The sequence below is a fragment of the Xenopus tropicalis genome, chromosome 6, assembly GCF_000004195.4.
Source record: "Xenopus tropicalis strain Nigerian chromosome 6, UCB_Xtro_10.0, whole genome shotgun sequence".
NCBI classification, from domain to species: domain Eukaryota; kingdom Metazoa; phylum Chordata; class Amphibia; order Anura; family Pipidae; genus Xenopus; species Xenopus tropicalis.
This window is the reverse complement of record NC_030682.2, coordinates 128,327,926-128,351,504: the sequence shown is the minus strand read 5'-3', so window position 1 is coordinate 128,351,504 and position 23,579 is coordinate 128,327,926. Positions and strand designations below refer to the sequence as shown.

Below are 23,579 nucleotides of genomic sequence, written 5' to 3'. Positions count from 1 at the left end.
CATAATATGTTTTTGACTTCTTTAATTAAAATGTAGTCTAAGGGAGATTACATTCACATCAGTTTGGAGCTTTCTGGATAAAGGGTTTCTGGATAATGGATACCATAATTGTATTGCTTTTCACTATTAAACAGTTCTGAAGGATATTCCCTTCTCTAAAGCTCTGACCCGTTACAGCTAGGCCCACGTTTACAAATTACCCGTCCAGTGGGCAAATGTACCTTATTTGTAACCAGATTATCTAGTAACAGATAATGCCCCCAACAACCAGATCAGAATGTCAGACCTAAGGGCGCATTCCCCTTTCTTGACACAGTGTGAACAGTGCTATTTTGAGTGTAATCGACATTTTTTTCCCACAGTGCACCATTTCCCCCCAGAAATTTTTTTTGCATTTAAAATAAACTGTAATCAATTCAGCCCTGCTAGATGGATTTTCTAGACGTGTCCCTAGTCTGGCATAATTTCTGGTGTTAGGTGTCTGGTGTTGGTAGCTCCTGTTACCTTCAACCCAGAATGATAAAAAAAAATATGAGATAACTTCTCTATTAGCAATTTATAACCATACAATAAGTGAAGTGTGTTATCCTATTGGTTTTCATTATCCACAAAGCTTTCCAATAAATAGTAAAGTAATGCTTTGGGGCTGAGATACAGGGTCTCAGACTCCCTGAGTTGGAGGCATAAGTTTAATTATATTCAGGAGACACCAGAAATAATCCTATCCCTCACATAGGATGATAACAGTGACATTACAAAATAAATATCTTGGGCTTGATCCAATAAAGCAAGGCAAAAGCAAAAAAGAGTTACATGACACATTATAATGATGTATTGAGCTTAGACACTGAACAATGGAAATTGGCACTTAATGGTAAAGCTTGTTATGCTGGTGCAGGTTAAACTACCTTTGCAAGTCTCTCTTCTTCTCTCATTCTTCTTTTCACTGCCTCTGTCTGCTTTAATTTCTTTCTATCCAGAAAAGGTAAAATCTTTTCTTCTGTCAAATTTCTACGGAAATCACAAAACTCCGGCCAGAATTTGAACATGATGCTGAAGACGGTCATCTAGTTTTAATAAGATGCATAATGTGTTTTAAAAACCTACATTTAACAACACTACATCAGTTTATTAGTAAAAATAGCATGGAGACCCTACCTGAGCCTCACGGAATACATATGGGCCTAAATCCCGGCGGCGCTCTAAGATTTTCTCTGCTTGCTCTTGGGGAATGTCAATCTGCAAGGCTGGTGGGATGGAGGAGTTGATGAAGCAATTAATGATAGCAGTAATTTTATTCTGAATTGTGAAATCATCACAGTGGGAGTGGCAGAGATCCTGAAAAGAATGTAAAAATAGCGTTTCAAGCACCTAAAAAAAGGACAAGTTTATACATTATGCATTGTACCACAGCAACCAGAACATTAATGAAATCTTCATCTGCATTGGAGTTTTGTGTGCACCTTTGTACATGCTGCATAAAATAAAAGGTTATCCAACATTTATGTTATTTATGGCTATAACCTTAGGCTTAGGTGTTTTTATCAAGCAATTGTAAGCCTGTGTGTTAACTGCACCTTGATTGTGTTGCAAATGAAAGACACAGATTTACAGTTTGGATCTGACTATTATAAATACATAGTCAAAATGGTACCTCTAATGCACCTAAATGCAGTATGGTCTTGCTGCATGCATGTCTTTTAACCATAGAAAACACATTAAGCTTCAGTAAATGCACCTTGTAATGTAACAGACCACCATCATAATTTAAGCAATTGTAATGGACATACAAAATATTTCTGTAGCCAAACAGTCTCTGCGTTAGCGCCCTACAAGTGCCATGAACACATATGACAGTAAAGAACCAGTAATGCACACAGACTATTTATACTGAAACGTTTTTCTCCATACCTTGTATTTCTGTACTTCAATCCAAAAAAGCAGTCCATTCTCCAAAAAGTCTCCTTTGAGTGAAATGAAGCGCTGAAACTGACTGGAAGTTACTGGATTCATTAAGGCTTTACGAAAGGCAATTATCTCTTTGGAGGATGAGACCCATTTACTGTCAAGATGCTGAAAGCAAAGTCACCAGGTAAGTGGCTGTTATATAATGCATCATCTGTAACAATCCTGCATAGTTGTAGCAAAAAAAAGTTGGGGGGCAAAACCAATGTCATTGACCAGCTGTGATTTAACCAGCCAAGGAACAATTGATATATTTATATTACAAAATTGCTAATATGGAAAAAATGACTAAATAATTAGATTAATTAACAATATAAACTTACCTTCCACACTCCCATTTTCTTTTTGTTTGTTTGAAATATTACATCTTCTGCAACGTCTTTCATTTGTCCCTAATGATATACAATGAATAAAGATGCATCAGTGGAAAGCAATAAATATATATACTTCTATCGCAACAAACTTACTGTACAGACATGAGCGTGGGGTTATTTTTCCGCTGAACCAGAAAATGGCTTTCCCCAAACTTTTTGCCACAAAATAGAGAAAGCACAATATTGTCAAAATATAATGGGAAAAATATCCCTACACTACGGTTCCTCATACCAAACTTTTCAGTCAGCTTTCAGACAGGGAGCAGTTCCTATGGCATCAACCAAGGCCATATTTGTCTGTTAGAATGGCACGTCAGGCAGTTCAGAGAACCCATTTCAACCTCTCCAGGGTCCAATGGCATAGATTTCTGGCATTGTTAGGTTTGTGTGCTAACCATGAAAACTGCAATTTTAGAAGGGTTGTCTGCATACTTTTGGCCATACAGTGTACTGTATATGTTTGTATAGACAGTTTTAAATACATTAATTACAGGTGTTGCCAAGAGTACACTGAGAGCAGCTCTTACTTGCACTCTCTGGCGCTCTCTGTACTCCTCTGTTGCTAAAAACATTGGAAGCCACTTTCTCTCTATCCTCATTCTGACGTATTTCTGTACTTCTATAAGGACCGCCGCCGACAGTCGATCATGTAGAATCTTGCCCCAGCCTCCTGCTAGTTTCATTACCTGCAAATGCAGCAATAAAAATGGTGAATCAGATGGCAGCAATGATAACAAGACTTGCCTGTTGCAGCATGGTGCAAGAAAGGACATGGGCTATGCCACACTCGCCACCAGTAAATAATCTCATTGTGCCCATGAATACAGTGTTTGCGCATCATGGATACAATTCCATTGCTTGCTATGGGGGAAGTCTGCATTACAGTAGTTCAATAATGTTTCCCCATACAAAATAATAAAACTCAATTTAGTGACACTGGAGAATATTTTGCACAGGGCAAAATTTACCCTGATACCTCCAGTTTAGGTTTTAAATATAACAGATCATCACTTTCTTTAGTAACCAATAAGCATTGTAGGCAATAATTGAAAAATAAAAAAGACTTGCCAGATACTGCCATGGATATTGCAGTAGGGAGCTATTAAAGTCCTTACAGGTAGTATACAGTATGTGCCATATGGGCCCAGTGTAGGTGGGGGTTATATCTATAAATACTACAAATCTGTCCAATATGAAGGAGAGGGGTCGATTTTATATAACACTACACCTGCTGGGCTGTAGCTGGACCTTGCCAGAACTTTACAGATGAACATGGAACTGCAAGTTGTTTCTTGTTGTTATTACTACCTGTTCCTGCTGATCTCTGGTGGCTGGACTGTTTGGACCAAAAAAGTACTTCTTGTTTAAATATTTGTCTTTAATGTCCTTGGATTTTTCCTGGCGTTTCTCCTTTTCTTTGTGTGGCATTCTCCTCAGCTGCTCCAGGTCTATCCAGCACATGAGATCCATGCTGCAAATCATATCACATCATTTATACGTATAAACTCAGCCATCCTGTATAATTCCTTCATTGTCTGACACAGATAGAATCAGTGTCAGTATTCAAGTGAGAGCGTTTTGCCTCTGAAAGCCTGGGTTTGAAATTTCCTCGTCAGCGACTTGTGGCCTTGTGTGTGCAACTTAAAGGACGTATAAAGTGCTAATCATGCCCTGATTTCTGCTTTCGCCTGTCTAGTTCCTGGAGGCTCACAACAATTTTAATGTTATCGTTGATTTATTATTCCTATCCAGGCCCTCTTCTATACATCTTTCAGTCTGTTATTCAAACCATTGCCTGGTTACTAGGGTAAATCAGACCCCAGCAACTCAAAACACAATAGCTGCTAAATTCCAAACTGGACTGCTGCTAAACAAAAAGCTAAAGAATTAAAAAAAAACATTCAAAAAATAAAAATGAAGCCTACCTGCAAAATTGTCCACGGCATACTAAAAGGTAATTTTAAGATGCAATAGAGGTATGGGACCCATTATCCAGAATGCTCAGGGCCTGGGGTTTTCCGGATAAGGGGTCTTTCCATAATTTGGATCTCTAACCTTAAGTCTACTAAAAAAAATTGTATAAAACAGCAATTAAATCCAATAGGATTGTTTTGGCTCCAATAAGGATTCATTATATCTTATTTGGGATCAAGTACAAGTTTTATTATTACAGAGAAAAAGGAAATCATTTTTAAAAATGTGAATTATTTGATTACAATGGAGTCTATGGGAGATGGCCTTTTTGTAATTCGGCACTTTATGGATAATGGGTTTCCGGATAAGGGGTCCGATACCTGTAACCCTTTAATTACAGTAATGTTTAAATCAAATAAATGTATAACTGTTGTTAGAGTTCAACTTTGAGCAACCCCCAGCAGCGGAAAGATGGGGTATGATGGAAACTGTAGTTGGCCATCTCTTGGTTAAATGATGTTATTATTCAGGGTAGGCTGCAGTGACAGTGAGCATAATTAATAGAGCACAGGCTGCCAATGTGAAACGCTTCCAGGGGTTTTATTATGGGCTGAAGCTGCTACGGGCAGCTGTTTCCATTCTGCATCACTCTGGTAAAAATGGAGAGTGGAGAATTGGCAGGCTTACTACTGCTTCTTGAGCAATATAATTGTACTCACGTCTAAAAGCAATCAGAGCTTCACATAATTCTAATTTATTGGGCACTTTTGCATCAAAGGCTTTGTGTCATAACACATGTTAGAAAGGGAAGAATGATTTATGGAAATGACACAGTGCTGGAAACACTGCAAATATCAGCAAATTCTATGATAAATTCAGTTTTAACCAACAATACAATTCCTAGGGCAAGCAGAGAGCTCCACCAGCTACTGATTACCGAACTGCAGCTTTCATGCACTACAAGAAGGAAACCCCCTGATATACTGTAGTGTCAGTGGTTTGTGTCTGTGGGAAACACAGCAACAAATGAAAAGTGTATTTTTATCCTTTAGCAATTAGCAAGTGGCCACATTTCTGCTGTTGTCACATGCCCATTGCAGTGAAAGTGAGTGAACCAATGAGGGCCAGCTGCCCTCTCTATGGGCACACATGTGTACACCACTGTACTAGTCAAACTCTAGGCCACTGCCTTCATTTTCAGTCTAGGTTAAATTGGACCCTAGCAACCAGATAGCTGCCCAAATTACAATAATACAATAATAACAACTGAAGACCAATTGTAACTTGTCTCAGAATAGCAATCTCTAAATCATTCTAAAAATTAATTTAAAGGTGAACAGCCCCTTTAATCATAAGGTAGATTCTATAGTACAACTACAACCAGAGAGCTGGGGTGCAGGATTTCTGCCATTTTCTTAATATAGTACCTCATCATTATATTGATGCTAAAAATGGCAGCAACCCAGACCTAACTTTTCACTCCGGTAAGACAGTAACAGTAAACAAATGATGTAGATGTGATAGCAATTGTGATAGCTATTGACCTGCACTGGCACCACAAAAGTGATCTAAGGATCCCTTATTAGACAGACCAATGGTTTTGGAATCTGTAGACTCCAGGATCTCACAACAGAAGGACTAACTGCTTCTAATGATGTTAATAAGTTGCCATAGGCCTTTATGTTACCCACCAATGCTAGAGACAAAGTTATCTTTTTTGAACCTTAAAAGGAGAAGGAAAGTCATCTTGGCATTATACTGCCAACAGATTTGCCACATTAGTGCCACCTACAACGCTATATTTATTCTGCAGAAAGAATTACCATACCTGAGAAAAGAGCCCTAGAAAGTTTCTGTTTGGGTAAGATTGCAGCTGCCATTTTAGCTTGGTCAACTTAGCTTCCTGTTTGCAGTCTAGCAGTTATAGTTTAGATTACACATTCCTAAGGGTGGGGGGAGGGAGTTCTTAGCATTCTTGTGGGGGGGGAGGGGGAGCAGGAGAGGGGAGAGAGAAGAGAACTGGTTAGACTCTGGTCCCAGGAATGAAGGATTTTTATGAGAGAGTAAGTCAGATACCCAAAGAACATGTTTACAAAAAAGGAGACAAGGAATCCTGTGTTTCTTTTGATAGAGGACTCAGTGCAGCTTTTCTGAGTGCTTATGGCTGTATTTACATAGACCTTTCTGATAAAGCTTACTTAGTTTTTACCTTTCCTTCTCTTTTAAGGTGGCCAAACGCGCTTGTTTGGCAAGGTGGGCCAACGAGCGAATCTTCCTATATAGCTACCTAAAATTGAATTACAACAGCGGACATAGGCACTGTTGGACCGAGGTCCGTTGCGGTCCCCAATCCATCGAAAAATCAAATCTGGCCGATCGAGATCTAACCAATTTAATTTATTTTTTTTAACTTATTAATTATTTGCTTTCCTCTTTTGCCTCTTAACAGCTTTCAAATGGGGGTCACTAAGCTCGCCAGCCAAAAACTATTGCCTTTCATTTAAATACACAATACTATTCAAGGGGAGCTTACTATTTTCACCAGTGCACCATAAAATGGACAACCAGTATCCCACTATCCTAAATTATATGTAAAATGCAAAGTCTTTCCATTTTTTGGTGGATATTGGCTACATGTGCCTGCACCCTAGCATATTCTATTAATTGGGGTGCAGGCACAAGGTAGGCTTGAATTTACAGAAGCGGGGTGTATTCTCTGCAAGCGTTTTTCAGCTTGCCGAGAATACGCCCCATGTGGCATTACCCTTAAGGAGGGCTGACACTTGCAATGCAGTATTTGACAAGGTTGCATGCAGGGAGAACCACTACCAGTGTGGCATATAGGTAGCGTGTTTCCAATTAAAATGAAGAGAAATAAGCAACAGCAATGAACAAGTTTGTTTAAACTCTCACAGAGGGGAACACTGCTACCAATACTACATGTGCCATGAGTCTGTCTGGTAAAATGGGCACCTTTTAATTTGTTCCTGGGCACCCAAAGTGGAAAAATGTGTAATGTAATAAAGGGAGGAAAGTTTGCACCAGGTATAATACAAGTACATTAGAGGGGATTATAGGCAGATAGGGAATGTTCTTTTTTCCCATAAAAACAACCAGTGCACCAGAGCCCCCCCCCTTTAGATTGGAGGAACTGAACTTTCATTTGAAGCAGCGTGTTTTTTCACGGTGAGGGCAGTGAGGTTGGGGAATGCCCTAGTGATGCTGTGATGGCAAATTCTGTTAATGTCTTTAAGAGGGGCCTGGATGGGTTCTTCAACAAGCATAATATCCAAGGCTATTGTGATACTAAAACCTACAGATAGTATTGATGTTGGTATATATGGTTTATGTATGTGAGTGTATAGGTCTGTGTGGGTTTATGTATGTGAGTGTATAGGTCTGTATGGGTTTATGTATGTGAGTGTATAGGTCAGTATATGTTTGTGTGTTCTGGGTTCACTTGGAAGGGTTGAACTTAATGGACTCTAGTCTATTTTCAACCCAGTGTAACTATGTAACACATGGTATACAATCAACAATTACTGGTTACTGTGCGTTACTAGACATTGCACAACTCGTGACTTTTAATACATTGCTGCCCAAGTGTATAATCATTGGCTGACAAAAGTTCAGTGCCCAGACAAGGAAGCTCCAATAGTTTCTCCAGTGCTAAAGCAGTGGGGAGAGTGTAATAAGCAGCACTGCTTGATTTACTAATATGGTAATTAAATACGATATATATGTTTTCAGTGTTGTTATTCCTTAACTCATTGTACTAGGAATCCAAAGGACTCTCCTGTGGTTGAATAGGAAAAGCCTCATTACATTATTAAGACCCATTAAGGGTAATTTACTAATATGTGCCAAGAGTGAGTTGGGTTGGACTTAATGTAACTGAAACATGAGGCAATAGCTATTAGCACCTAATACACAGCTGACACCAATTATTGGCTCTTAGCAAATCAAGCCTCAGAATCCAGCCTTTCTTGTCAAAAATCTGTAATAACAACAGCCTTTCCCATAGAGAAAAGGGATCTTAATACCTCGCAAAATGATCTTCCAGAAAATTGCGGAAATGCTCAAGCTCCATCCGGTGTCGAATTAAGGTGGTGAGGTTATAATTCCTGTATTCCTCAGGGACCAGTTCCCAGAGGTCAGGCTCTTTGGCAATGTCAGGAGGTGGTAGGAAAATGGATTTGTATATCTGATCCTACGAAGACAAATGCTTCCCATTAGAGGGACCTACTTGTGTATACACACACTGCGCAATAGAACAAGGTACTGTTTTATTACTACATAGAAAAAGGAAATATGTTTTAAAAATATTGAATAAGTTGCTTCAAATTGAGTTTATGGGAGATGTAATTTTGAGCTTTTTGGATAATGGGTTCCTGGATAAGGGATTCCATACCTGTACTGTGACTGCCCTGTGGCACATTATCTACTGGACAATGCTAGGTATTGATGGAATGGCACAAAATGGCCACAAGTGATACAAAAGAAGTCACTCAACAACAATATAAAATGAAGTAAAATAATTAAGTTAAGAGCAGTTGGAAGTATTTGATGCTGTATATTTGGACCCCTGAAACAACTATTATCTCTGCTGATCAGTTGTGGACTATCAAGTATATCTGTGGTGTCAACTGTATCTGTCACCATCTTGCACTTCTCCTGCTGTCTTGATCTATACCTGCCATGTTGTCTATACCCTCTGTCCTACCCGGTGCAGCACTACTATGTGGGGACCAAGGGCAGTAATCCCACTATGGACCCCATAGAGAGCTCCATATTTATCTCTGGGATAGACACATTACACTGGCTGTAATGCATCCCACATTGTACCATGGCTGCATCATTGTTAACATTTACAACTTACTTTTATTAAAGTATATTAAGATTGCTAACAATATCAAAGTTTGCCATATTGGTTTGTTTGGATTTGGAAATATGTGTGTGTTTATAAGTGATCTGATTTTCACACACTCCCCAACTAAACTTTTAGTCCAACTGCAATACCAGGTCATCATCTACTGCTGTTACCAATGCATTTGCCAATGGCTGCAGATTCCTGACACCTTTAGCTACAATTGCTTTAGGCTTATGCAATTCTAAGGGTCTGTGGGGAAGAAGTCGTTTACTCACATCATTGCTTCCTGCTAAAATATGAATGGAAAAAATAAAAATGCCATTTAATAAAGTTTTGCTTAACACAATATGGGATTTTCGTGCAGCCTCTATCCCTTTAATTACTTCCACATTCCATTCAAATGAAAGAAAACAAAACCATTGCTAGGCAATGAGCAGAGCTGGAGCAGCCAATGGTGGTGGATACAACTTATCAGAATTCCCTTTCTTGCAGTGTGAGCTAGGGATCCTAACCATTACAACCAAGAGCACTAGATATGTTTCCCTTACTTGATTTTTCTTGGCCATTCTCTCCTGCTGCAAAGCTTGCAGCTTTTTGTAGAGTGGTGATTCCAGCTGCCGAGATTCCTCCACCAGCTCCACCTAGCAAGAGGGTACAAGTCAACAAGTAAATACTATACTTAAAGGGGTAGCTCACCTTCATATTTATGTTTTGGGGCATATTTATCAAAGTGTAATTAGAGTTCACCACAGAAAAATTCACCCACTCTCTGTTACTGTGGAATTTTTATTCCTGGTGAATTATACTCTAAATTCACTCTGCCCCAATGTATGTTATAGAGTGTGCTATTCTTAGCAACTTTCCAGTTAGTCTTCATTTTAATTTTTTTTTTTAAGAGTTTTTGAATTTCCAGCTTTCAAAACAATGTTATTGTTATTTTGGCTTTTGTAATACTTATCTTTCTTCCAGTCTCTCATTTAAACTACTGCCTGTTTGCTAGGGTTGGACCCTAGCAACCAGACAGCTGCTAAACAAAAAAATAATTAAATTCAAAAACTACAAAAAATGAAGACCAACTACAAATAGTCTCAATATATCACTGCCTGTCTCACAACAATAGCAACACTGCAAACACTTGTTAAAACTAGGTTGTTTTTAACAGCACATGGTAACCCTATCCCCACCTACAGTAGCCCACTTATATGATCAATCAGATGTTGGCATTCCATAGGGTACACTTAAATGCAACATATTATTTACCTAGAGGGCTGTCAGTTCTTTTTGGTTTCTTATTTCCCAAAACCATAATGATAATAATTTCTCTTCCACAGATATACTGGGGTTGTACATCAACAGGATTCCCAGTGTGCTTGCCATACGTCACCCTGCAGGCACTATTGTTACACTCCTTCACACAACAGACTTGACACCCATTGTAGAGACAAGCACATTGGCATTACCTTGCTGTAGACCTGTCTGTCTGACTCTGTCATCTGACTCCAGGCAGAGAGCAGGAGTGTAAGAATGTATTCTTCAGCCGAGTCAAATAAATCCTCAAAAGGTGGATCAAGTTTCTGGTAAATCTCTTTTTTAATGTTCTGCTCGGCTCCGATATCCATGGAAGCAGAAGGCGCAAGGTACGTGCCAAACAGAAACTGGAGAAGAGAGGCAAAATTTAGAGAAGCAATCATCCTGTCATTATTATAGGGCATTAACATTTCATATAAACAGCAGATAATGGCTAGGTTCCCCTCTGTGCTTTTATTATTATGGTGACAGTGGTATGCCCACTGCCTGCACAATAAAATTGGCATTGCCACTGTGTTCTAGAAGGGTGATACTGCGAACCACAAAACTCCAGTCACCCTTGCTCCCCTCTAAGGACCCAGTTATGACTTCCCCTCGTCCTCTAACTCCCAGCTCAGAACATCAGTCTCCAAACATAGCATTTTTACTGCTCTGAAGGGTATGGGGCAGGTAAAGATAATGCAATCTTATGTTTTTCTAGCAGTTGTGTGCAGGAATGGAGTGACATAGCAGATCTAGCAGAACAAGATCTCAACAATAGGACAATACGGCAATAGTAACAGTTTATATAAGTATGCATTCCCACAGCTGTTGTTGAAGAACAACTCCCAGCACCTACAACTAAAGCTGTAGTTGGTCAACCATTGGTTAGACAATCTTGCTTTGTATAATGGGGTCCCAGAAAGTCTCATCAAACACAAATGCAAATAAAGACAGCATGGTATACTGCCAGCAACTTCCCACAGACCAGTGGGTTTAGCCTTGAAGTTGCTAGTGTACAATCCAATGTCTCTTACGCATGGCAATATGGGCCGTAATACTCCCAAATCTATAATGTCACCTGTATGACCCATGCTTGACAGGCCATTAACTACAAGCCACTTATTGTTAGATGGTGGCTTCCTTCACAGCATAGTGTCATCGCAACACAACTGTTCTGCTCTATGGTTTGTGTTCAGGGAGACTTCTAGTTGCCTGGGAAAGCTCATTCTGTAAAACAGAAATAGTATATACCATATTGCAGGGTAGGGGATGAAAGAAGAAGAAATGATGAGTGGCGGCTTTCTATGGCTGCTGCAGAACTCTTCAAGCAGAGCTCTAGCAACACCCCCTGGTGGTGAAAGAAGGTAAAAATCTCTGCTTAGCTAAGAATATATTTGCCTGCTGAAAGGCTGTAAATTAGACACTCTCATGCGCTTCAGAAGTAATTATGTTCTTACTTTGTTTAAACACAACCCTAAGGCAAACTTTACTGTTTCCTCAGTTTAGGCCACAGCTGGATTTACTACTGTTTTCAGCAAAAGCCATGAGAAAGCTCCAGAACATGCAGACCAGGAACCCCTCCAGCCTTGATCATTTTCCTACTAAACAAGGGGGTGACCATTGCAGGAAATCCAGTTACACTGGGGCTTGTTGACAATGGGCAACTTTGCTCCTGCTTACTAACCCAACTGCCTACAGTAGACTGCTCAAACCTAAGTTTTTTGGTTGCTATGGTCAATTACCATACTTGGGGCAGATTTATCAAAATGTGAGATTAAATCTCACTACAGAAAAACTCACTTTCTATTCATTCCTGTGGCATTTTTAGAAGTGTATTTATCAATAGGTGAAAGTTAGAATTTACCATTTGATAAATCACTTCTAAAACTCCCATAGGAATGAATAAGAATCGGGTGAATTTTTTTGTGGTAAACTCTTATCTCACATTTTGATAACTCTGTCCTTGGTCTTGTTGCTTTGAAAATATTTTAACTGCTCTGCTTGCCTAAGCCACCACACCACTTATTGCACCAATTCAAAGGGAGGTGCAATCAGGAGTACCAGGAGCAAGGAGTCCTCTTAAACCTCACTAGATTTGCAAATTATCTTCCCAGGCAGGACAGAATGCTTTGCCCATACACAATAAATGATTAGAATATGTTGGAATATGCTGAGGAATGGTGAGAATATCTAAGACAGAATAGTGACAATGTGTGAAACAGAAATTGTGAGATATAATGGTGAGATTGTATGGGATTGTGGGAATAGTGAGAAAACATGGAATAGAATGGTGACAAAATGTAGAACAGAATGGAAAAATGAATGGGATAGAATAATAACAACAGCATGATTAATATTATGGTGAAAATATTTGAATGGAAAGAATCTATGGATAGAATGGTGAGAACACAAGTGATAGAATGGTAAGGATATTAAAACTAGAAGAACCTGTGGTCAGAATTGTGAGAAAGTATGGAAAAAAATGGTAAGAAAAAGTGCAAGAAAGTGTGGAGCAGTATGGTAAGAATGAATAAAATAGAAGAGTAAGAGTAAAAGGAGTGGGATAGAATGATGAGGATTTGAGAAATAGAATAGTGACAATATCAGAATTGTAAGAAATGGAGTGAGAATATGTGGAATACAAAAGACACATTTTAAAAGAATTTAAATACATTTCACATAGGTACAACAACTCTTTGTGGTGGGAAATAATTGTGCCTGAAAAATTCTACAAATAGGATTTTTCCAGTTAGCACATAACCAGGCAAAGTCTGTCTGAGAACATGTTCAATAACTGCATACAAATTCTACTACAGTGGCAAGCTGGGGATTTTGGGATTTGTATTTCTGCAACCACTGAAGGGTCGCAGATCTGACAGCCCTGCCTGACTATATAACTGAGCTCATTGGATTTAAACTACTTTCCAAAATATGAAATGCAGTTTCCATACGGCCGTAGCCAGGATAACATAAAACATCTTGTAGGTCCCTCTGAAATTAAGCTAAAAACATTCGGTGAAACACAAAACATTCCCAGAGATTTGAAAGCATCTCTGCAGACTTGTGATTTGTGCCTGGACAAAGGGCTGGTGACATGCCTGCAATATCTGGTGGGGTGTAATTGCCTTTCTCACAGAAATCAGTCACTGACACCATGGTGTGCCAAAGGTGAGCACAGACATTGTGAAAGGATCACTGAAAGCGCTGGCGCTCTGCTGAACAATCAGATTAACACTTTCTCGCCTTCCAACCAAAACACGACCCCTGTTTGCAGAGGCTTAAAACTAATCTTAAAGAAAATTGTCCATGTAGAGGATTTTGAGCTGATTTGTTGGATATGGGCACATCTCTGTACTGCTCATGGAATGTATATCTAGCTCACTGGCTTAATTGCAGGGCTGGATTTAGCATATGTTATACAGGGCATTTTATCAGCATTACAGGAGCCTTTGGGAGATGCACATAAAGTTGTGCAACAATGGTTAGGTGTTTCCATTATAAATATAAGAGATGCACAAACTAAAGTCTTCTAGCTGTTGGCAACCATGGCCGATTGTGCTTATAAAGAATTGTGCTGCTATTAATATTGGTAAATGTCTATGACATCATAAGTATTTTGATGGACATCTGAGATTAAAAGATGTCACACAGCTCAGTGGCCACTTACTAATAATGAGAAACTCTGACAGATTCTTAGTTATAGATCTCAGACATCAGGAGAAACAAGCAGAGTCTCTAGGGGGGAGCTGGGAACCCCTGCAACCCTTAACTTGTAGTTATGTTTAGTTGGAAAAAGACAAAAGTCCATAAAATTCAACCCCTCCAACTGAACCACAATGCACATATAACCACATATTTATACCAACCTATCTATGCACTTAAATATATAAACTATATATGCACCAATATCTATACTAATTGTAGATCTTAGTAACACAATAACCTTGTATATTAATGCTTAAGAAATCAACCAAACCACTACTAAAGGTATTAACAGAATCTGTCATCAAAACATCACCCGGAAGGGCATTCCCCAACCTCACTGCCCTTACCATGAAAAACCACCTACACTGCTTCAAATTAAAATTCTGTTCCTTTAATCTAAATGGGTGGCCTCTGGTGCGTTGATCATTTTTCTGGGAAAAAAAGAACACCCCCTATCTGTCTATGGAATGGTAAATGTTTTTTATTGGAAAATATTGCTCATTGCCTGATCAACCCTAGTGCTCCAAGCCTCTGAAAAACGCACACATTGCATTAATTCTTGAACTTTTCACAAGCTTCTTTCCCACATCTGCTGGGGACAATATCTTGGACTGAATGCAGAACGCAGAACTCAAGTACAAATCAAACACTGAAACCCCAGCAGTTAGGCATTTTATACTGGTTAATAATTATTGTTTCAGTATTGAGTTGCGTAGACAAGACTCCCTTACTAGTAATTAATGGCCATGTCCTTTGAGTTCCAACTCGGCACACAACAATCCTGGAACCATCAAGCATTAGATTTACCACTTACTTGGGAATGTCTGCATAGCTGAAATGGTTGGAGTGTCTCCTGGTAAAACTTGTGATGATAGGACTGTAGATCAAACCAGAAATAGATCCCATTCTCCCACAACTGCAAGAAAACAAGACAAATGTCCAAGTAAACATCAAGATAATAAGTGTAAAGTCCCCTATAGCTTCAGGTTACAGTCAGTAGGGATGGGAAAGTCAAAAAAGTACATATTATTGGATAATACGGTCTAATTTATTTTTCCCTTATAAGTCTATAAGGTAGCAACAGAAAGCTTGTTTTTGTTGAGAAGTGAAAGGGGGATATATTTTGCTTGTTGGCATCTTGTAAATTACCCATGCCCATCTCAGTGGTGTACTGGTGAAGTTGACCAGTATGCAAACCAAATGGGAACTACTCTGCTTATGTTGGGAAAAACTGGGTGGTGAGAATGTTGGGATGATGTGAGAATTATTACCAAAGCCCTAGGCAAATTAAAGTAGGTGAAGGCGAGTTCTCACAGTAACCTACAGTGCACTAGTACAGTACTCATGGTGAGTAACAAAAAGTCCATTTAGGTAAAACAAATATACTGAATTTAAAATTAATTTAAGAAATTGTTACATAATCATCTAAAAAGGAGAAACATAGTACAGACATAGTACAGAATACAGATCAGCCATGTCAGTTCACTTCTGTAGAAAGGCTTTATCCAAGGCCATCATATTATCATTAGCTTAATTATTGCACTTATTCTTTTATATCATTTCATTTTAAAAGTGTTGTATAATTATGGTTTTTGGTTTACAAAACCATATCTAAGTAGAGCTCAATAACCCAGGAAATTTCTCGGTGAATTTCTATTCTCAAGATATTCTGTTTCTACTTATGTTTTTGGATATCATGTATTGTAAGTGTCCTACCTTGTTCCCTGACTTCTCACAGAACGTAGCAAAGAAATAGCCAGCTCGAGAGTCCAGATTCAGAGCATTTAACATCTCTGCCATATTGGAGCCCCTTAATACGCTGGTGGTACTACCATCCTCACTCTGCAAAGAAAACATTTTTCAGCATTTATTATTGATATTGTAATTAGAAACAATAGCATTAAATGGAACCAGTATAAAAAATTTCATATGGAGTACCGGCCCGGATTTAGAATCCCAGTCCAGACCTGATAATTGTATTGAGTATTGAGTAACTGCATTTTTACCAAATATAAGGGGTATGTCAACCCTTTAGATACCCTATAGGTAAATAAACTACCATAAACACTGTTTATTATAAAGAATGTGGCCCTAATCACATGGGTTGTCCTAGGTGGGTTTATACTGTCTGTTTATCATAGCACAGATTGCTATGCAACTGGCTTCCCCATTAGGAAAGGATTACAATGAATCTCCTTCCTTTCATGTGATAACAGCTATAATGCATCAAATAAAATGTGCTGTAAGGAGCACTTTTGCATTCTAACATAGCATATTGGCCTATTTCCCTGTGACAGCCCAAGTTCCAGCACAAGTCAATAATATGTGCAGGGCTAGGGCACCAAGGTTAATTTCTAAGGCAAAAAAATTATTTGGCCTGAATAAGTTTCTAGAAGTTCTGGGCTTTAGGTATTGGGGGAGCTTCTGCCAACTCTGTAAACAGGTAAACAGGATACAACATGCAAGCAAGTCAATGTCAAGTTGGCAACATCCTCCATTGCGGAGCAGTAGAGTTCAGCATAGCTAGAAAATACTCAGGAACCTTAACATCCGACAGGACAAGTTTCCCTCATGGGCCATTTTGACCTGTGCAGTCAGTCGTGCTGCAGTTTTCAAGCGTTCATAGGGAAAGAGATTTTGGAAAGATAAATATCTCTAAATTGTCTTCAATAATGACACTTCAAAAAGTATTTGTGAGGGTATTTTGTATAAATATACTGAAATTTTTCCCCCAAGGCTTAAATCCATTACAGAGAAACAATGGGTATGTGTGAGAATCTTTACATAAATGTGGAACAAGCTGACACAGTGCAGAATGGCAGATACTTCCATTAAAATATGAGAATGTATGAAATCTTAATCCCATGAATAAGCTTTTCTGGGTGTTAATGTGTTTTTTTCTTCTAAAAGAAAATATGTATCCTCGCATAAATATAAATCATTCTCGTTTCACAGAAGACTGAGCTCCAGATTAGGAAATCAGATACACAGAGCTGGCAGCGAGTCTCTTTGCGGCAGATTGAAGTGCTCCTGTGAGGCCTTGGAGTTTAGTACTGCTGTATGCTCGGAATGAACTCTCCAATGGACGACTCTGTGGCACATAACCAGATTTGTAGCACAAACTGCTGCGCTCCCTTGTAATCACACACAGCAACAGGTTATTTGACCGAAGCAAGAACTCCCACCCTGACTTTATTATTATGATCTCAACTAGACGCTCATCACTTTCCCTGATCCACATAATCCACTTCTAAGCTGCCTGGATTTAAAGCAGGCGGTTTGAAACCTGGAACTATTCACACTCAATCCCCAACCAGTTACTAATTTGAAAGAGAACGATTCACTCATCCGCCAGGAATGCTCGGTCAGTACACACATATTGTAAGCAGCCTTGTCACATAAAAATCCTTCCCAATTCCCACTTAGCATCACAGGTTCAACTATATTTACTGTGAGTTTTGTAAACTGCAATTACGATTCCAGTAGTATATATTGTGTAATAGACACTCATAATAAGTTTTGATATGAAAATGCAATCAATACAAAGCTTACACCTTCAGGGTACAATTTCTTATAGCATTAATTTTTCCCCCCTTAAAGGCCAGAATGTTTCTATTTAGCCCAATAAGATTATGCTTCATGGAAACCTAAAGTCTCCATTGATTATAGTTATAGTTGTTTGTTTTGACTTTTAAATGTCCTCCCCATCAGATTGTACTTATATCAGGTCTGCAGAGATGGTTTAGATGGGTAGGCCAGAAAGGGCAGATATATATTGTACAACAATATGCAACATTATATTCTCAGATGGGACCTTCTTGGGCAGTTCTAGCACAGGTATGGGATCTACTGTATTTTCCAGAATGCTCAGGACCTGAGGTTTTCCGGATAAGTGATCTTTCCGTAGTTTGGATCTCCATACTTCAAGTTTACTAAAAAATCATTTAAACATTAACTAAATCCAATAAGATTGTTTTGCATCGAGTAAGGATTAGTTATCTCTTAGTTGGGATCAAGTACAATGTACTGTTTTAATATTACAGAGAAAAAGGAAATAATTTCTAAAAATTAGAATCGTTTGTTTAAAATGGAGCCTATGGGAGATGGCCTTTGCGCAGTTCGGAACTTTCTGGATAACGGGATTCCGGATAACAGATCCTATACCTGTAACTGAATTTAGCCTGTAATTTGATCTTACAACTGGTCACAAAGATATTACTTATCTATTATACCCACTAAATAGCGATTCAGATGTTATAGTTAGGCAGGGAATTAGTTACAGACAGAAGAGTACATGCTCCCTCCAGTGTTGCTAGGGAAATTCTTTCTACCCTGAGCCTGTCCGTTCACACCTGGGGTAGTGGGCAAAGTTATCCCTCATGTAAGCTCTCTATCTTTTTTAAAGGTGCATTTCTTAAAGGAACAGTAACACCAAAATATTTATATATTTTAAAGAAATTAAACTATAATGTACTGCTGCCCTGCACTGGTAAAAGTTTTGTGTTTGCTTCAGAAACATTACTAGAGTTTATATAAACCCTGGTGTGTAGCCATGGGGGCAGCCATTCAAAAGAAGAAAAGGCACAGGTTATATAGCAGCTAACAGATAAACTCTGTAAAATACAATGGTGTCTTATCTGTTATCTGTTATGTAACCTGTGCCTTTTCTCCTTTTTTCCAGCTAGAATGGCTGCCCCCATGGCTACACGGCAGCTTATTTATATAAACTATGGCAGTATTCCTGAAGCAAACACCCCAGTTTTACCAGTGCAGGGCAACAGTACGTTATGTTTCAGTTACTTTAAAACATTTTCATTTTTTGGTGTTACTGTTTCATTTTTTTACTGTTACTGGTGTTCCTTTAAGTCAGGGTCCCTGTTCTACTGAGTCCTTGCTTACCTCAAGGTCTATTCACATTCAAAAATCTATGGCTACCTTTTATAATATAGGGGAGCTACCTAATATGCCTAGGCCAATAGGTTACTTTAACATTCCACATAACATGCCTGCAATTGGATTGGGAACACCTCCACTCCCAAATATCTCTACAGACCCAGCCCACACCAGAGACTATAACCTGACTTCCCTACAATAAACGGGATTTCCAGCCTGCAGCCCTTCAGCTGTTGTTAAACTCCCAGCATTTCACCAATATTCAAAGGTACACAGGGAGGTGCTGGAACTGCTAGTTGGACATTTCTGATTTTTTTATTTCACACCTCCCAAGGACAGTAACCCCAGCTTTCCTCTTCATCTCTAGCTCTGGCTCTGCTTAAAGGACATGTCGACCCCAAAAATAATTTTTTGCCTAATAAAATAAAACATAATACAAAGCAACTTTCCAATGTGAATTTATTAAAAATGTTTAGTGCTTTAAAAGTTATTTGTAAATGTAATTGTTATTAAAGAAGCATTTGCTAAACTCCTGATTGTTACTTTTTAAACAATGTTGCGAAGGTCGGTCTCCTTCAGCAAAACAGGTCTGTCAGGCTGCTGCCTTGCGTTACATTGTTTCAAATGCCAAAGCCCCCAGGGCAGACAACAGAAAAGGACTGCTTTTAATAGCATATATATATATATATATATATATATATACAGTGGTGTGAAAAACTATTTGCCCCCTTCCTGATTTCTTATTCTTTTGCATGTTTGTCACACAAAATGTTTCTGATCATCAAACACATTTAACTATTAGTCAAAGATAACACAAGTAAACACAAAATGCAGTTTTTAAATGAGGGTTTTTATTATTTATGGAGAAAAAAAATCCAAACCTACATGGCCCTGTGTGAAAAAGTAATTGCCCCCTGAACCTAATAACTGGTTGGGCCACCCTTAGCAGCAATAACTGCAATCAAGCGTTTACGATAACTTGCAACGAGTCTTTTACAGCGCTCTGGAGGAATTTTGGCCCACTCATCTTTGCAGAATTGTTGTAATTCAGCTTTATTTGAGGGTTTTCTAGCATGAACCGCCTTTTTAAGGTCATGCCACAACATCTCAATAGGATTCAGGTCAGGACTTTGACTAGGCCACTCCAAAGTCTTCATTTTGTTTTTCTTCAGCCATTCAGAGGTGGATTTGTGTGTGTTTTGGGTCATTGTCCTGCTGCAGCACCCAAGATCACTTCAGCTTGAGTTGACGAACAGATGGCCGGACATTCTCCTTTAGGATTTTTTGGTAGACAGTAGAATTCATGGTTCCATCTATCACAGCAAGCCTTCCAGGTCCTGAAGCAGCAAAACAACCCCAGACCATCACACTAACACCACCATATTTTACTGTTGGTATGATGTTCTTTTTCTGAAATGCTGTGTTACTTTTACGCCAGATGTAACAGGACACGCACCTTCCAAAAAGTGCAACTTTTGTCTCGTCGGTCCACAAAGTCTTGACAATCATTGAGATGTTTTTTAGCAAAATTGAGACAAGCCTTAATGTTCTTTTTGCTTAAAAGTGGTTTGCGCCTTGGAAATCTGCCATGCAGGCTGTTTTTGCCCAGTCTCTTTCTTATGGTGGAGTTGTGAACACTGACCTTAATTGAGGCAAGTGAGGCCAGCAGTTCTTTAGATGTTGTCCTGGGGTCTTTTGTGGCCTCTCGGATGAGTTGTCTCTGCGCTCTTGGGGTAATTTTGGTCGGCCGGCCACTCCTGGGAAGGTTCACCACTGTTCCATGTTTTTGCCATTTGTGGATAATGGCTCTCACTGTGGTTCGCTGGAGTCCCAAAGCTTTAGAAATGGCTTTATAACCTTTACCAGACTGATAGATCTCAATTACTTTTGTTCTCATTTCTGAATTTCTTTGGATCTTGGCATGATGTCTAGCTTTTGAGGTGCTTTTGGTCTACTTCTCTGTGTCAGGTAGCTCCTATTTAAGTGATTTCTTGATTGAAACAGGTGTGGCAGTAATCAGGCCTGGGGGTGACTACAGAAATTGATATTGAAATTGAAAATTGAAATTGATAAACCACAGTTAAGTTATTTTTTAACAAGGGGGGCAATCACTTTTTCACACAGGGCCATGTAGATTTGGAGTTTTTTTTCTCCCTTAATAACGTAAACCTTCATTTAAAAACTGCATTTTGTGTTCAATTATGTTATCTTTGACTAATAGTTAACGGTTTTTGATGAGCAGAAACATTTAAGTGTGACAAACATGCAAAAGAATAAGAAATCAGGAAGGGGGCAAACAGTTTTTCACACCACTGTATATATATATATATATATATATATATATACACAGTATATATATATATATATACACACACATACATATATATATATATACATACACATACAAGTAAATCAAAAAACATTACAAATTTGTAATAAAAGTATATTATTGTATGTTATTTTCTTTTATTATGAAAGAAATTATATTTTGGGTTAACTTGTCCTTTTATTAGAAAACCATGAAATGTTTCAATTATTTGTGCTTCTATTAAAGGTAATTTCATCTTAATTTGTATGTCTTAAAATTCATTTTCTGTGGTTTTATTTATATCCTATGCTATAGGTTACTAGTACAAACCTAGACTCCATAAGGTACAGTAACATTAAGGTGAGATGAACAAAAAATTCTCAGCATTTATTTGCCAATGGAAAAGAAACTCGTGTAAGGAAAAAGGAAAAAAAATAATTGAAGCTTTAAACTTGATTTCCAGCCACAGTACTGGTATGGCGCAGTATTGAAGAGACTGTACATAATTCTGATTCCTCTGTTTTTAGCCATCTTTAAAAAAAATCCCCAAATCATGGCTAAAGATCTTTAAATAATGTACTCACCAAATCATCCTTGGGAACATCTTGATCATACACTGATCCTATATTTAAACTCTCTCTAGGCAAACCCAGGGACACAGACAGATAGCTGTTTGTTCTTTGATGTTTTCTGTAAATAATTAAACAAATGAGAAAGATGAAGTAGACAAAGATGAGTTTTACATTCACAAGTAAATATTAAGTGCATCATACAAAAAGCTTTGTTCTTGAAATAAAACAGCCATTACATTTAGGTGTGTGTTGCCTACATTTTGCCAAAATGAATTCTGGTCATTTGTTCTGTGGTTCTGTTATAGTCAACATGAAGACCCAACAGTGTTCATAAGGCTACAGGTGCAATACTAATAACATTAACAATGAATGTTGGATTTTAAAGCAGAACGTAATCTTAAAATGAATATAGCTAGAAATGCTATATTTTATATTCTGAATGTAATGCACCAGCCTTAAGCTACAGCATCTCTATAGCATAAATGATCCAGGCTTTCAAATTCACAGGAGCTCCCCACCTGGATTGATTTTTTTTTAGGAGTGTCACAGTGACACTGCAAATGCTCAGTGTGCTCTGGGCAGCTAATGAGAAGCTGTGCTTAGGGGTCATCAAAAATTTTCAAGCAGAAAATTACATTGGCTTGTCATAGAGGCTTGTGATATTTATATGATATATATATATATATATATGTGCAGCGAATGAGAACCGAAGAAGATGGGGAGCTACTGGGGCATCTTTGGGGGCACAGATCTTCCCTGCTAAAGGGCTGTGGTTGCCCAAAACATGTACAACATTTCTGTACTACTTCTTTTTTTAATCTTTAGTTCTCCTTTAAGGACAACAACCCTTGCACTTATCTGTACACATACCTATAAACACAGAGGGGCATGAAACAAAGGAGAGAACTGAGATAGTGGTGAATAGGAAATACAGTCAATGTTTCTTTTTATAAACACCATAATATTCTATTTACCGTTTCATGCTAGATGGAGAATTATAAGCCGCACTGCAAGGGAAACTCCTGCTGGTTTGTTTTGGTTTTATGTTTGCAAAAATCAAGCTGCCGGATTGTCGACTTGGAGAACACGTCTTACTTCTTTTTGAAGATTTTAGAGGTGGGCTCTGTTCAAGTAACTAAAATTTCAAATTAAGACAGCAAAAAAATAGAAGAATGTGAAGCATGAAGCACCATAACAGCAGAACATGGTGGAACATGGAAGAGCATGAAAGAATATGACTATAAGAGAACAAAGGGACAGGACATAAGGGAATGTGGCAGAATACAGAATAGAGTATCAACACTTTTATACTTTTATCCTTTGAGGTGTCCATTCTTTAAATTGTGAGCGCAGGATTGAAAACAGGAGTTACAGATAAAGCACTTACACGATGAACTGATGAACTAATTCTTGGGGCGCAAGACTTGGGTCTCAATGGTAACAGCGTTACCGTCTTTGCAAAAGGGTCAGCATCTCTTTTGGGTCTCAGCTGACGATCAGACCAGGCTTTCAGCTCCGCGTGAACATTATAAGCCAAAGCAGAATCAGACATACAGAATCTAGGCCCCCTATTAGTAGAACAGGAAGCATTTTGGTGAGGCATCTAGAAACTCGTCGCTGTAGAAAAGTAACAACTGGAAAAGCAAAATAGTTGGGACAAATAGGCCTTTGACAAACCTCAAGTTATT

The 23,579-nt window shown here is 38.5% G+C and overlaps 1 protein-coding gene across 2 annotated transcripts in view; it reads right to left on the bottom strand.

Annotated features, from left to right (window-relative positions):
- Positions 1-23,579, bottom strand: part of rgs22 (regulator of G-protein signaling 22) — a 46,514-nt gene that overhangs the window by 10,093 nt on the left and 12,842 nt on the right. For both annotated transcript variants that reach the window (XM_002934418.5, XM_018095160.2), the window contains exons 10-23: positions 23,279-23,459; positions 22,866-23,026; positions 21,904-22,009; positions 15,835-15,960; positions 14,933-15,034; positions 10,584-10,778; positions 9,672-9,764; positions 8,297-8,463; positions 3,648-3,810; positions 2,867-3,025; positions 2,289-2,357; positions 1,912-2,073; positions 1,159-1,338; positions 909-1,067 (exon numbers count right to left, since the gene is read on the bottom strand). In XM_002934418.5, coding sequence (XP_002934464.1) covers positions 909-1,067; positions 1,159-1,338; positions 1,912-2,073; positions 2,289-2,357; positions 2,867-3,025; positions 3,648-3,810; positions 8,297-8,463; positions 9,672-9,764; positions 10,584-10,778; positions 14,933-15,034; positions 15,835-15,960; positions 21,904-22,009; positions 22,866-23,026; positions 23,279-23,459 — 2,023 coding nt within the window. The remainder of the gene's footprint in view (positions 1-908; positions 1,068-1,158; positions 1,339-1,911; positions 2,074-2,288; positions 2,358-2,866; positions 3,026-3,647; positions 3,811-8,296; positions 8,464-9,671; positions 9,765-10,583; positions 10,779-14,932; positions 15,035-15,834; positions 15,961-21,903; positions 22,010-22,865; positions 23,027-23,278; positions 23,460-23,579) is intronic.